At 47.3% G+C, this 13,505-nt stretch overlaps 1 protein-coding gene across 1 annotated transcript in view; it reads left to right on the plus strand.

The window, feature by feature from the left end:
* The window catches only part of LOC117360862 (tumor necrosis factor ligand superfamily member 10-like), a 53,789-nt gene that overhangs the window by 25,833 nt on the left and 14,451 nt on the right, over positions 1-13,505 (plus strand). The window contains exons 3-4 of the mRNA XM_033945383.1: positions 4,879-4,915; positions 13,286-13,393. Of these exons, the coding sequence (XP_033801274.1) occupies positions 4,879-4,915; positions 13,286-13,393 (145 nt within the window). The remainder of the gene's footprint in view (positions 1-4,878; positions 4,916-13,285; positions 13,394-13,505) is intronic.

The raw sequence follows: 13,505 nt of genomic DNA on the forward strand, positions 1-13,505 counted from the left end.
TGTATGCATATCAAAACTATCATACTTAATGCTGGGTACAAAGGATAACCCCCTAGATAACAGTTCTATTTCCTGTTTATTGAGGTTCCTTGATGATAAATTAAATATTCCTTTCTTGGTGGTAGATACTATTTCTTGTGCTTGTTGGCACTTCTGGTCTCTATTCTGGATGATTCTTTCTTTGAAGGTTCCACTGATGGTATGCGTAAAAAAGATTCAGATAATTCATTAAATCCTTGTAAAGATGGTGATTTGGATGAATTGGGGATCTTATTCTCATTGTCTGACGATGAATCACTTGTGGATAAAGAAAAACCGACTTTTTTAGTGTTGATATTTTTACGTTGTCGTTTAGTCTTGATGTTTCGATTCATCCATGGGTAGACGTACCCTTTGGTAAAGTCCATTTCGTCCCGACGGAACTTCTTAATTTTAAATTGCCTCTGTTCCATTTTATATTTATCCATTGTAGAAATATGTTCTTCATATGATTTTTTGAAATCCTCATCAGATTCCTGTTGTTTCATCTGATCCAACTTATTATTTAACTCTGTCTGTTGTATTTCTATAATGGGGGCCAGAGCATCAATTGTAAGGAGCATAAGATCCACAGAACATCTAGTTAACGTCTCATTCCAGTTTTTAATGTACTCCACATTTTCTTGGAACCTCGGTTCTTTATATAGTCTTAAACCACGAGGAACTCTCATAGTATGGCAGTATTCAACCAGCGCCGCTGAGTGAAGCTGATTTCTAATAAGTGCCTTATGTAAAAGCTTGGTTTCTTCCCATGTGTTACTCATATCCGGTTCGCCAGACTCAAATAAACGAGTACTTGACAATAAAGTGGAAATGCGATCTTCAGTCAGGCCAGACTTCGATGACCACCCGAAAGTTGCCATTACTCCCTTATGGTCTTTTATAAATTTACTAATAGGGAGAAAATCACTAGGACTCTGTGATGAAAATAATAATATTCTTTATTGAATCACAGCTCTTTGTTTTATTTTTAGCTATCAAGTTAATATATTAAAATCAAACGTTTATCATTCTCAACAACATGATGATTCAGTTTCCAATAACGCTGCAACTAATCATAAGATTAGATAATATATCGCAATGTCTAATCTTGCCATTGGTGCGCAACCATTAAACAAAGTTGCTGCAGGAGTCTTTGCTGACACTTATTTTATAGGCGGTAAAGATCCTGCGCTAATGCTGTGCTAATCAATTAGCATGTGACAATGCCTCACGCACCATCTGGTTAGCGTTGTCACAGCCACTCCCCAAACATGTCCCCTTAGAGAAAATTAGGAGAAATTATTTTAGCACACAATGTTGTATAGGATAAAAACTTGTATTGAAAGGACTTGTGTTGTAACTATGGCAAATTAGGCTTGTTGGGAAGAATGCGGTAGAAAACAAATTAAATAAATAAATACACATTTGCGAATAAGTCAAATTTACCATGGGATGGCAGCGCATATCCCACGGTCAGCTTGTTTAATATTTTCGGTAAGCACTTACCACAGTTTAGTATAAGGCCCCTAAATGATTTACGATGATAAATGGCCTTCACGTCTTTGTTTTTATATCTACAATTTTTTAAATAATTATTTGAATTATGAGTATGGAGTTTTTTTCAACAATTTACACTTGTTAAGGTGCTCAGTTTCAAAACACATAGCCTTACATAGTGACATACGTAACTTTGTACATCTATGTGCTTTGAAAATGAGTCTCCAAGTCTTCAAATAGTGTTGGGACAGTGTACATCTTGTAGCGCTCTAGAAATTGATAGTAGTAGTAGTGGATAAAGGATTATAAAATTATTAGCTGAGGTCTTTTTCTCTATTGCTCTTTTTTTTTTAATTTTTTTAAAAGGACTGGCCTTTTGCAGTCTTTTGTGGCAAAATTAGATTTTGCACTGTAGTGGTTGTCTGCTTTCTTCATTTGAATTTTCCTTTTGTCTCGGGCCTATTACAGTGCAAACATCCTCAGCAGAAAGACGCACACAGACTCCAAGACTCATCCTTCTGAAAGGCTGACTCAGCTCTAAAGAGACTGAACACCCTGGCCCTAGGGCATGACTCGTAACATTCCGTCGGTTCCTCTTTTTCTGAAACATATCATGTTGCTCAGTGGCTACACACGTCTGCCATAAATGTAATCATCTGTCTTTGAGGATTCTTCCTCTTGTATTGTATATGATCAAAACTCAATACAAAGATAATTTTAAAAAAAAACAAAATTAGGGAAGGGCAGGCGGAGATTTTTCATTTTGTATTATTTCCCATGTCGTTTATGGGAATTTTCATTTTATCCAATAGTGTGCACTCCTTGGAAATAGTGTGAACTACTGTATGTAGAAAGAGGGTGCACTACTTCAGAGAGAGGATGCGCTCTTTTCCTGATAGGGCACCCATGCTTGTACAGATTTGCAATCATTCATGCATACATGGTATCTCCACTGGTAGGGAATAGTGTGCCTTCTTTCTCCAAAATTGTACTTTCTTTCCACATAGTGAGCACTATTACCAGCGAACAATAAAACATAAAATGTGTGGTTTTTTTCTACTCATTTTCACATGGTAATGACATGCAACTGGCTATATCATTGCCATGGACAGCCCACCTAAAACATACTTATTATCAAACCTTCTGTGACAATGGCTCAGTTAGCATCCTGAAGCCTACCTTTTCATCCATGCAGCTGTTCTACAGTGTTACAGCTGATGTTTCTGTCAACCTCCACTTCCATGAAGACTTGCACCTGCTTATGCTATTCCTAACTTCAAAATGGTGTCCATGACCTCCCATGTCAGTCTTGCGAGGCTGCCACAGGAAGTTGCAGTCGACATTTTAAATGCGAAGCCACCAGGGGCAGGAATAACACGGGATGCTCCTGCCACTAGACCACCTGGTGGTCGGTCCAGGTTTTCTTTCCGGGGGTGGGAGGCTGGCTCAAATGGAAAAGAAGTCGAGCGATAGCGATGGCAACGGGACATTTTTTGTTTCAGTTCTGGTGCTGGCTGAAACTGATTCGTGGATTGTGTTTTATTTAGCTTCAGTATGGCAGGAGGGATGCCCACTCCTGTGCCAGGCGCTCCCCCAGACATCCCCTACCCTCCCCCTTCCCACCCCCCCCCAAAAAAAAAAGGTTTGAGGGATGCACACTCCCACCTGCCACCGGATACAAGGGAGAGGAGTCTAAGGCCCTGATATACAGAGGGAGGAGTCAAAGGCCCTGATTGGCTCAGATGTCATCTAGCCAATCAGGGCCTTAGGCCCCTCCCAGTGCATTACATGATATACTGGGGAGAGAAAGGCCCATTTTGAACTGGTGGGCCTACGATGGACTGAGCTTCCCTTCCATTCCAACTTCTCTAAAAAGGTACGAGGGAGGGGATTGGAGGGGGGTTTCGGGGCACCTCCGATGGCAGGAGGGAGTGGGCATCCCTCCAGCCTTTTTTAAGGGGGAAATGGGGAGGGTAGGGGATGTTTTGGGGGGTGCCCGATATGGGAGTGGGCCTTCAGTGGCAGGAGGGAGTGGGCATCACTCCTGCCATTTTCACTGGCGCAGGTTAGGGGCTGGTCCATGGTGCCGGTTTGTCAGGGATGGCTGTCATTGGTGGGGGAGGGGTGCGCTTTTTTTTTTCTTTTTAATGGGAAAGATATTGTACATGTGTAATATGCACAGCATCTGTGCCCATTAAAAAAAAGGGTTTCCTGTCCCAAACAGTTGAGTGGCAGGAGGCTGCTTTTTGGGGCTTCCCCTGCCTCTCAGCTGTTCAGACTTCCCCTGCCAGCTGTGCATATGTGAGAGTCACTCTCACAGCGATCATCGAACAACAGAGTAAGGGATTACGACGAACATCTGCGTGAATCTTTTGCATGCAGACTAATATTTATCGTGTGCTAAAACAGCTAGCACACCTTAGTAAAAGGACCCCAGTAATTGGTAATTTTGAGAGTTTATTTTCCTATAAATAAAATCTTTTGTTCTGTGGGCTGGTGATTCTCTTATTTCTAGATGTCTCTAGGTCTAGGCCAACACAATTATGAAGGAAAGCTTTTTTGCAATTAAAATCTAAATGGGAGCTACAATTTTTCTTAAATTTCCTTGTGTCTGGTGAACTATGAGAATCTTTTTTTTTTTTTTTTTTGGACACCTTACAGTTTGAAAGTTTTCAGACTGGAAAACCAGTTGGAGACCCTTCAGGTAGTAGGGTTCCTGTTTGTTCTTCTTGGGGAAAATTTAGTAAGTTCCATCTATTAAAATTTGGCTTGTACTTCTCACTTTAACAAATTTTCTTGTTTTCTTTTTAATTTGGCTTTCTAGGTTTTGGTCATGTGTTCTTCTAGATGTGGACTTGAAGAAACATTATTGCTTATAAAATTTTGGGGTCCTTTTTACTAAGGTGTACTAACCAATTTAGCGTGCACTAATTGATTTACCCCCTCTTTTACTAAGGTGCGCTAACCGATTAGCACACGCTAAACGCTAACACATCCATAGACTAACATGCATGCATTAATGTTTAGCGTGCGCTAATCGGTTAGCGCACCTTAGTAAAAGAGGGCCTTAGCGCGTGCTAAATTGATTAGCATGTGCTAAATCGTTTAGCGCGCCTTAGTAAAAGGGCACCTTTATTTGTAGTTTTCCTTTTTTCACTTTATATGTTCCTTGTATTATAAATATCATTTCAATTAAAATAAAATTCTGAAAATAGAAAAAGAAACATAACTGAGTTCAAAGTTATGTTTTCATTCCCTTAAGTTGAGCAGACAATTACAGCCCCTCTTTGAAAAAAATGGAGAAAGAGGGAAGAGATGTGAACCGACTTGTGTGTAAAATTTTTCTCTTTTCACTTTTAGGTGACAGAAAATGTTATCCGAAGAAGTGCCATCCAAGGTATGTTGCAGGACAACCGAACACACTTTTAGAAAAGTGCTTTAATGAATAACACATGTACAGTAGATCAGAGAAATCTTTTTCAACGAGAAAGACTTTTGGCTAGTCCTGGTTTTCAACTTATCTATCCTGGTTATTGTTAACATTTGCAGTCTTGCATCAGGCTTAAATTAAATTTTTTATGTACCACCGGCAAGCATAAAGGCTATTATCCCAGGACAAGCAGGCAGCATATTCTTAACGCATGGGTGACGTCACCGACGGAGCCCCGGTACGGACCTTTTTAACTAGAAAGTTCTAGTTGGCCGCACCGCGCATGCGCGAGTGCCTTCCCGCCCGACGGAGGAGAGCGTGGTCCCCAGTTTCTTCATTTCCGCGGAGCGAAGAAGACGCATGTGTTTTCAACGGCCGTTGAAAAACTAATTTTTGCCTTCCCGCTCGCGTATTTTTTCACTTTTGTTTCCTTTTTCTAATCGGATTCCCTTTATTTTTGTTTTCAAAAAAAAAAACTCGTCGAGTTTTCCTTATTTTTTCAGGCCGGCCCCGGCGGGGCCTGTTGCCACCATACAGGCCTCCGGGTTCGATTTTGCGGAGGCCATGTTTCCATTCATGCCCCCTCAACCGGGTTTTAAGAAGTGCCAGCGGTGTGCACGCCCGATCTCCCTCACCGACCCACACAATTGGTGCCTCCAGTGCTTGGGTCCAGAGCATCGGGCTGACACCTGCACCCGCTGTGCTACGCTTAAAAAGCGTACTTTGAAAAATCGGCAGATCCAGCAAAATATTTTGTTTGGTACCGGATCTGCCATGGAACCGGCTGCGACGTCGACGGCACCACAAAAGTCGGCACCGACGACATCAACACCACCGGACCCTTCCTTGGGGTCGTTGGGCCCAGGTAAGCCGCCTAAGAAGCCTCCCACTTCCCTTGAGCGCCCTCCTGCCACGGTTGCGACACCGGCCCTCCCGGCACCGCACCGGCCCCGCAAACGCTCCGCTCCGATCTCGGTGAGTGCCTCATCATCGGCCTCCTCATCGCCGGAGCATAGAGCGGCACCTATGGTACCGAAGAAGAAAAAAGCGGTACCGGTGCCTCCCCTGGACGACCGCATCGCGCCCATACTCCAAACACAGTTATAGGAGCAGCTGCAACAACAGCTCCAACAACTGTTGCCGGCGTTGCTGGCACCGCACCTTCCGGTACGGGCCCGGTCCGAGCCTCACACTGTCCCATCGGTGTCGACCCCCTCGGTACCGATTAATACTTCCATGCCGGTGCTCTTGGCAGAAACACGTACAGTACATACCCGTGATGCTGCCGACCCTGTCCGGTCCCAGGAACGACATCGGTCTTCCTCACCCGGTACCGCCTCGGTGCGCTCAGGCAAATCTCTTTCAAAGACCCGCCATGCCGAGCCCTCCACACCAATGTCCAAACGTACGCACCCCGACGTTAGGGACCCAGATTTGTGGGAAGACTCCCCTCACGGTACCGAGGAGGACGCTTCGTCAACCGACGAAGAACCCTCCATGACCGACACCGTCTCCAAACCAGAGCAATCCTCTTTCTCCAAATTCCTTAGGGAGATGTCAGCAGCTCTTTCCTTTAGTCCGACTCTAAAAAGTCTCAGGCTTTCCTCGATGCCCTAGACTTTGAGCAACTTCCCAAAGAATTTCTGAAGTTGCCCGTCCACGACATCTTACGGGAAACTTTCTATAAAAACTGGGAAGCTCCCCTCACGGTTCCTGGAGCCCCTCGTAAACTGGATAGCTTGTACCGGGTTATTCCAATCCCAGGGTTTGATAAATCTCAATTGCCCCACAAGTCCCTCCTGGTGGAATCTACTTTGAAAAAATCTCAGGGTTCCAGTGTATATGCCTCTACCCCTCCTGGCAGAGAGGGAAAAACCATGGATAAATTTGGTAAGCGCCTTTTCCAAAATGCCATGTTAGCCAATAGAGCCAACAACTACACCTTCCACTTCTCTAAACTAAACTAAACTAAACTAAACTAAGCCTTAAGTTTATATACCGCATCATCTCCACGGAAGCGGAGCTCGACACGGTTTACAAAGCTTAAAAATACAAGAAGAGAGGGGAGAGAGAGTCTACAAGGGCATATGAAAAGAGGGGAGATAAGAAGGAGATGTTATATATTAGAGAAAAGCCAGGTTTTCAGTTGTTTCCGGAACAGTTGGAGGGAGCCCAGGTTCCGCAGCGGGATAGTGAGATCGTTCCAAAGGCCCGTGATTTTGGAGAGGAGGGATCTTCCCAGTTTGCCTGCGTGGGGGATGCCACGTAGAGAGGGGAAGGATAGTTTATGTCTGTGGGCGGATCTGGTGGTAGCAGGCGTTTGGGCGAGGAAGGATAGAGGGATTAGTGGCGGAAGGATGCCATGAATTCATCGCCGGAGCGTAGAGCGGCACCTATGGTACCGAAGAAGAAAAAAGTGGTACCGGTGCCTCCCCTGGACGACCGCATTGCGGCCATACTCCAAACACATGAAGCATCTGGTGCAACAGCTCTCCTCCTTACAGAAATACCTTCCTGAACGTAAGGTCCCTCTTTTCCAGCAACATATTTCCAGCCTCCTCCAACTCAGGAAATTCATGGTTCGCTCCATCTACGACTCATTTGAGCTGACCTCTCGCGCATCTGCTATGGCGGTGGCCATGCGACGTTTGGCATGGCTGAGAGTCTCTGACCTGGACATTAACCACCAGGACCGCCTGGCTAACTCACCTTGTCTGGGTGATGAACTCTTCGGAGAGTCCCTGGACTCAACAACCCAGAAACTCTCAGCACATGAGACCAGGTGGGACACTCTGATTAAACCTAAAAAGAAGACTCCACCTGCTCGCACCTACAGACAGCAGTCTTCATACCAGTGCAGGTTCTCGGCCAGACCTCTCAACCCGCCTCAACAGCAGCCTCGCCGACCTCGTCAACAGCATCAATCTCAGGCTCGCTCACAGTCTCACCAACCTGCCAAGCCTCTCCCTCCGTCAAAACCATCTCAGCCCTTTTGACTTTTTCCTCCAGGGCATAGCCAGTCTCCCATCATCATTGCCTCTTCCTCAGCCTATCGGAGGTCGCCTCCAAATCTTCCTCAGCCGTTGGGAGGTCATCACATCAGACCAATGGGTCCTCAACATCATTCGCCACGGCTACTCTCTCAACTTCCAGACTCTTCCACCAGACAATCCTCCCGTAGAGTCTGCTTCTCACTCCTCCCAAACCCCCTTCCTCCTGAGGGAGGTCCAATCCCTCCTTCTTCTCAATGCCATCGAAGAGGTGCCTCCGGACCAAAGGGGTCGGGGATTCTACTCCCGCTACTTCCTGGTTCCCAAGAAGACAGGAGACCTTCGTCCCATCCTCGATCTCAGGGACCTCAACAAGTGTCTGGTCAAGGAGAAGTTCAGAATGCTCTCCCTTGCCACGCTTTACCCTCTTCTCTCTCAACACGACTGGCTATGTTCCCTGGACCTCAAAGAGGCCTACACTCACATCCCAATCAATCCGACTTCACGTCGCTACCTACGGTTTCAGATACAGCACCGTCACTATCAGTACAAAGTGCTACCTTTTGGCCTCGCTTCATCGCTCAGGGTGTTCACCAAGTGCCTTATTGTGGTGGCGGCCTTCCTCAGGTCTCACAACCTCCAGGTGTTCCCCTACTTGGACGATTGGTTGGTGAAAGCACCTACGTCTCCACTTGTGCTACAAGCCACTCATCACACCATCTCTTTCCTCCATCTCCTGGGGTTCGAGATCAACTACCCCAAGTCACATCTGCTTCCCACACAGCGACTTCAGTTCATTGGAGCAGTTCTCCAATGTTACCATCAGAAGTGGACCAGGTTCTCCTCTTGGTGTCTACTGCATCATCACGATCCCACCTCATTAGCGGTGGAAACTGTACTGGACTATTTGCTCTCTCTGTCCGACGCTGGCCTCAAGTCTACCTCAATCAGAGTCCACCTCAGTGCCATCACTGCGTTTCATGAGCCTATCCTCGGAAAACCTCTCACGGCTCATCCACTGGTTTCCCGGTTCATGAGAGGCCTCTTCAATGTCAAACCACCTCTGAAGCCTCCTCCTGTCGTCTGGGACCTGAATGTGGTTTTATCAGCCCTCATGAAACCCCCTTTTGAGCCTCTTGCCACAACTTCGCTCAAACTTCTAACATGGAAGGTGCTTTTCCTCATTGCCATCACCTCTGCCAGGAGGGTTAGTGAGATGCATGCACTGGTCGCCGATCCACCGTTCACTGTTTTTCACCATGACAAGGTGGTTCTGCGTACCCATCCTAAATTCCTTCCCAAGGTGGTCTTGGCTTTTCACCTCAACCAGTCCATTGTGTTGCCTGTCTTTTTCCCTAAACCCCATCCTGGGGAACAGGCGTTGCACACGCTGGATTGTAAGCGTGCCCTTGCATACTACCTTGACCGTACCAGGGCTCACCGCTCGTCCCCTCAGCTCTTTCTGACCTTCGATCCTAACCGTCTAGGTCGTCCTGTCTCTAAACGGATGCTTTCCAATTGGCTTGCTGCCTGTATTGCGTTCTGTTACGCTCGGGCCGGTCTCTCACTGGAAGGTGCTGTCAAGGCCCACAGGGTCAGAGCTATGACTGCTTCTGTGGCTTTCCTCCGTTCCACGCCCATCGAGGAAATCTGCAAGGCTGCCACTTGGTCCTCAGTTCACACGTTCACTACTCACTACTGTCTGGATGCCTTCTCCAGACGGGATGGACACTTCGGCCAATCTGTGTTACAAAATTTATTTTCCTAATGGCCAACCATCCCTCCTCCCTCTCTGTTAGCTTGGAGGTCACCCATGTGTTAAGAATATGCTGCCTGCTTGTCCTGGGATAAAGCACAGTTACTTACCGTAACAGGTGTTATCCAGGGACAGCAGGCAGATATTCTTACGTCCCACCCTCCTCCCCGGGTTGGCTTCTTAGCTGGCTTATCTTAACTGGGGACCACGCTCTCTTCCGTCGGGCGGGAAGGCACTCACGCATGCGCGGTGCGGCCAACTAGAACTTTCTAGTTAAAAAGGTCCGTACCGGGGCTCCGTCGGTGACGTCACCCATTCGTTAAGAATATCTGCCTGCTGTCCCTGGATAACACCTGTTACGGTAAGTAACTGTGCTTTATAGAAACATAAAAATGATGGCAGATAAAGGCCCTATGCCCTATCGAGTCTGCCCATCCATATCATCTGCTGTCTCCTCCCTTAAGAGATCCCACACGTCACATGCCTGTCCTATGCTTTCTTAAATTCAGACACAGTTCTCATTTCAATCAGTATACATTCAAGTACAGTAAGAATTCTTCTGGCATTGTACCTGAGGTAAGAGAGTTAAATGACTTGCTCAGGATCACAAGGAGCTGCAATGGAATGCGAACTAGGCTTCCTTGGTCTGCTGCTGTATCCATTATGTCATCCCTCTACTCCAGATAAGGATAAGAGAAGGGAGATTGTCAAAATATAGGACGGGCCTAAAATTGCCTTCAGAATGTGGACTCCACTTAGCAGTTTGGTTGGATCTACCGTATATATTTGAATTTTGGGGCAAAAAAATGGCCCAAAAATGGGGCTCTTGGTTTATATCTGGGTCAGCGCTGACCCACCGCCATCCCAGACCTGTTTGCAGGCCTCTGCCGGACCTGCCATGAGACCCGGTGGTTCAGCAGTGGCTGGGACAGAAGGGATTCCTCCCACCTCCTATCCCAGCCTGATTCTAATTATTTTTATCTCCCTCCCATCTTCCCCGCATACCTTAAGTATCTTTGGTGGTCCAGCGGTGGTCAGGACAGAAGGGATCGCTCCCGCCTCCTGTCCCACCTCGATTCTAATTATTTTTATCTCCCTCATATTTCCTCCGCGTACCTTAAGTATCCCTGGTGGTCAAGCGATGAATCGCAGCAGAAGTGACCTTTCTTCGCTCCTGCCTGTGCAGAACTGCTAGCCAATTGGCTGCCGTGAGTTCTCACAGTCCTGCAAGAACTCATGGCAGCCAATCAGCTAGCGGTTCTGCACGGGCAGGAGTGAAGGAAGGTTGCTTCTGTCACGATTCACTGCTGGACCACCAGACATACTTACGTAAATTAAATGGGTAAGGCAGGAGGGAGATAAAATTAATTAGATTCGGCTAGGTCGGGAGGCGGGAGTGATCCTTCCTGTCCCGGCTACCACTGGACCATCGGGTCTCACGGTAGGCCCGGTGGAGGCCTGCAAGGCATTGGGGGAGAGGGGGGGAAAGGCACAGAACCTTGCAAGGAGGGAGGGGGGCTGGGTGCAGTGAGTGAGGGGGCTGGATGCAGAACCTGGCAGAGCAAGGCAAGGCACTGTACTTGAATATTAACACACACACACCCTCCAGTTTATATTCAAGTCAACCTTTTTTTTTTTTTTGGGGGGGGGGATAAAAGATTACCGTATTTTCACGCATATAACGCGCGCGTTATACGCGTTTTTACCTACCGCGCATACCCCTCGCGCGTTATACAAAATTTTTTTTACATAGTTCCCACCCCGCCCGACGCCCGATTCACCCCCCCCAGCAGGACCGCTCGCACCCCCACCCTGAACGATCAAATTAAAATGTGGGCTCTACATGCAGCATTAATCTTTTATAGGCTTACCCAAAGGCTGAGATGCTGTTGTATAGTCAAAATAGTATTCACTGGGCAAATTACAAGGCCAGATAGAGGGGGGCCACAGCCACGTGGTGAAAAGCACACCACCAGAAAAACAGCCTTGGTGAAAACTAAGCGGCAAGCATGCTCAGACCATTGCGCATGCTTACAGAGCTGGGAGCAGGGCAGGGCGGGCGAAAGGAGAGTCGGGACAGCGCACGGAGAGGCGGGGCAGTGCACGGAAAGTCAGGGCGGGTGAACGGAGAGTCGGGACAGCGCACGGAGAGGCGGGGCAGTGCACGGAAAGTCAGGGAGGGTGAACGGAGAGTCGGGACAGCGCACGGAGAGGCGGGGCAGTGCACGGAAAGTCAGGGCGGGTGAACGGAGAGTCGGGGCAGTGCACGGAAAGTCAGGGCGGGTGAACGGAGAGTCGGGACAGCGCACGGAGAGGCGGGGCAGTGCACGGAAAGTCAGGGAGGGTGAACGGAGAGTCGGGACAGCGCACGGAGAGTCGGGGCAGTGCACGGAAAGTCAGGGAGGGTGAACGGAGAGTCGGGACAGCGCACGGAGAGGCGGGGCAGTGCACGGAAAGTCAAGGAGGGTGAACGGATAGTCGGGACAGCGCACGGAGAGTCGGGGAGGGCGAAAGGAGAGTCGGGGTGGCCAGAGGAGAGTCGGGGCGGGCGAAAGGACAGTCGGGCTGCATGCGCGGTATACCCGTGAGCGCGGTATACAAAAGTTTTTGTACATAAAATCGTGGTTTCTGCGCGCTATACCCGTGTGCGCGTTTTACACGGGTGCACGTTATCTGCGTGAAAATACGGTACCTCCGGGTCGGTTTATATTGAAAGAGACCCTTGAGGCAGATGGGAGTGGAATTAGTGACTTCTGAGATGCTGATTCATACTCCAATCTCAACACATTCATTAGCAATTATTTTAATTTCTGGAACTCAGAAATGTGACACCTAGCTTCTTAGAAGGAAGTAAAAAGAAAAATAAATCATTTTGCTGTCATTTACTTAGGAGTAGCCTAGTGGTTAGAGCATCGAGCTGACAATCAACAAACCCACCTTATGATCTTGGGCAAGTCACTAACCCTATATTGCCTGGGGTACAAACTTAGGGCCCCTTTTTCTAAAGTGCATCTGGGCTTAATGTGTTCTAATGTGGAATTTTCCTGCATACTAATCCCAGATTTAACATGGCACTTTTTAGGGCTATTTGTCTTTTTGGCAGGTTATGCGCTCATGTTGCCATTAGTATGCGAGACCTGCAAAAAATTTCACACAGAACACTTGCTACCTCTAATTGCTCCCCCGTTAAGTCTGCATTATATGGTAGCATGTTTTAATTTTAATATGCTAGCCGGATAGTGCAGGAACACCCGCTTTCCACACAGCAAAGAAATGGCATTTAAAAGGTACATGGGGGAGGGATGCTAAGAGTTTTAAGCTGCCGGGCCTTGGGGATAACCTCCCAATAACATCATAGATATGTGGCAACTAGGTTGGCCTGAGACCAAAGTGGGTGGGCCTGGTGTCAGTGATCAGCATGTTTTCAGCCACTTGCACTAATATTCTAGAAAAAATGTAGGTGTCTGTTTTTCTTGATAGCACAGGCTTTAAACACACACTATAACCAGTAGGTGCCCTGTTATAAAATTTCCCTGCACTAAGTTAAGGGGAAAAAATTATCATCCTTTTTTATGTATCTTCTCTTTGTAGAAGCCAGGCAGAGCTTTGTGAACAACTCTGAATTTCAGTTACCTGGGAATATATCTGGCAAGCCTTCTGCACACATCACTCTGCGAGACCACAGCATGTTACACCATGGTAAGTCCTTCTGTTCCCAGCTCTCAGACCAAGGCAAGAACAAGGTGTGGGAAACAGGGCCAGCTCAAGAGTTTGTGGCGCCCAGGACCAACTTTTGTTTTTGTTCCCCCAC

The sequence above is a fragment of the Geotrypetes seraphini genome, chromosome 5 (genome assembly GCF_902459505.1).
Source record: "Geotrypetes seraphini chromosome 5, aGeoSer1.1, whole genome shotgun sequence".
Classification (NCBI taxonomy): Eukaryota; Metazoa; Chordata; class Amphibia; order Gymnophiona; family Dermophiidae; genus Geotrypetes; species Geotrypetes seraphini.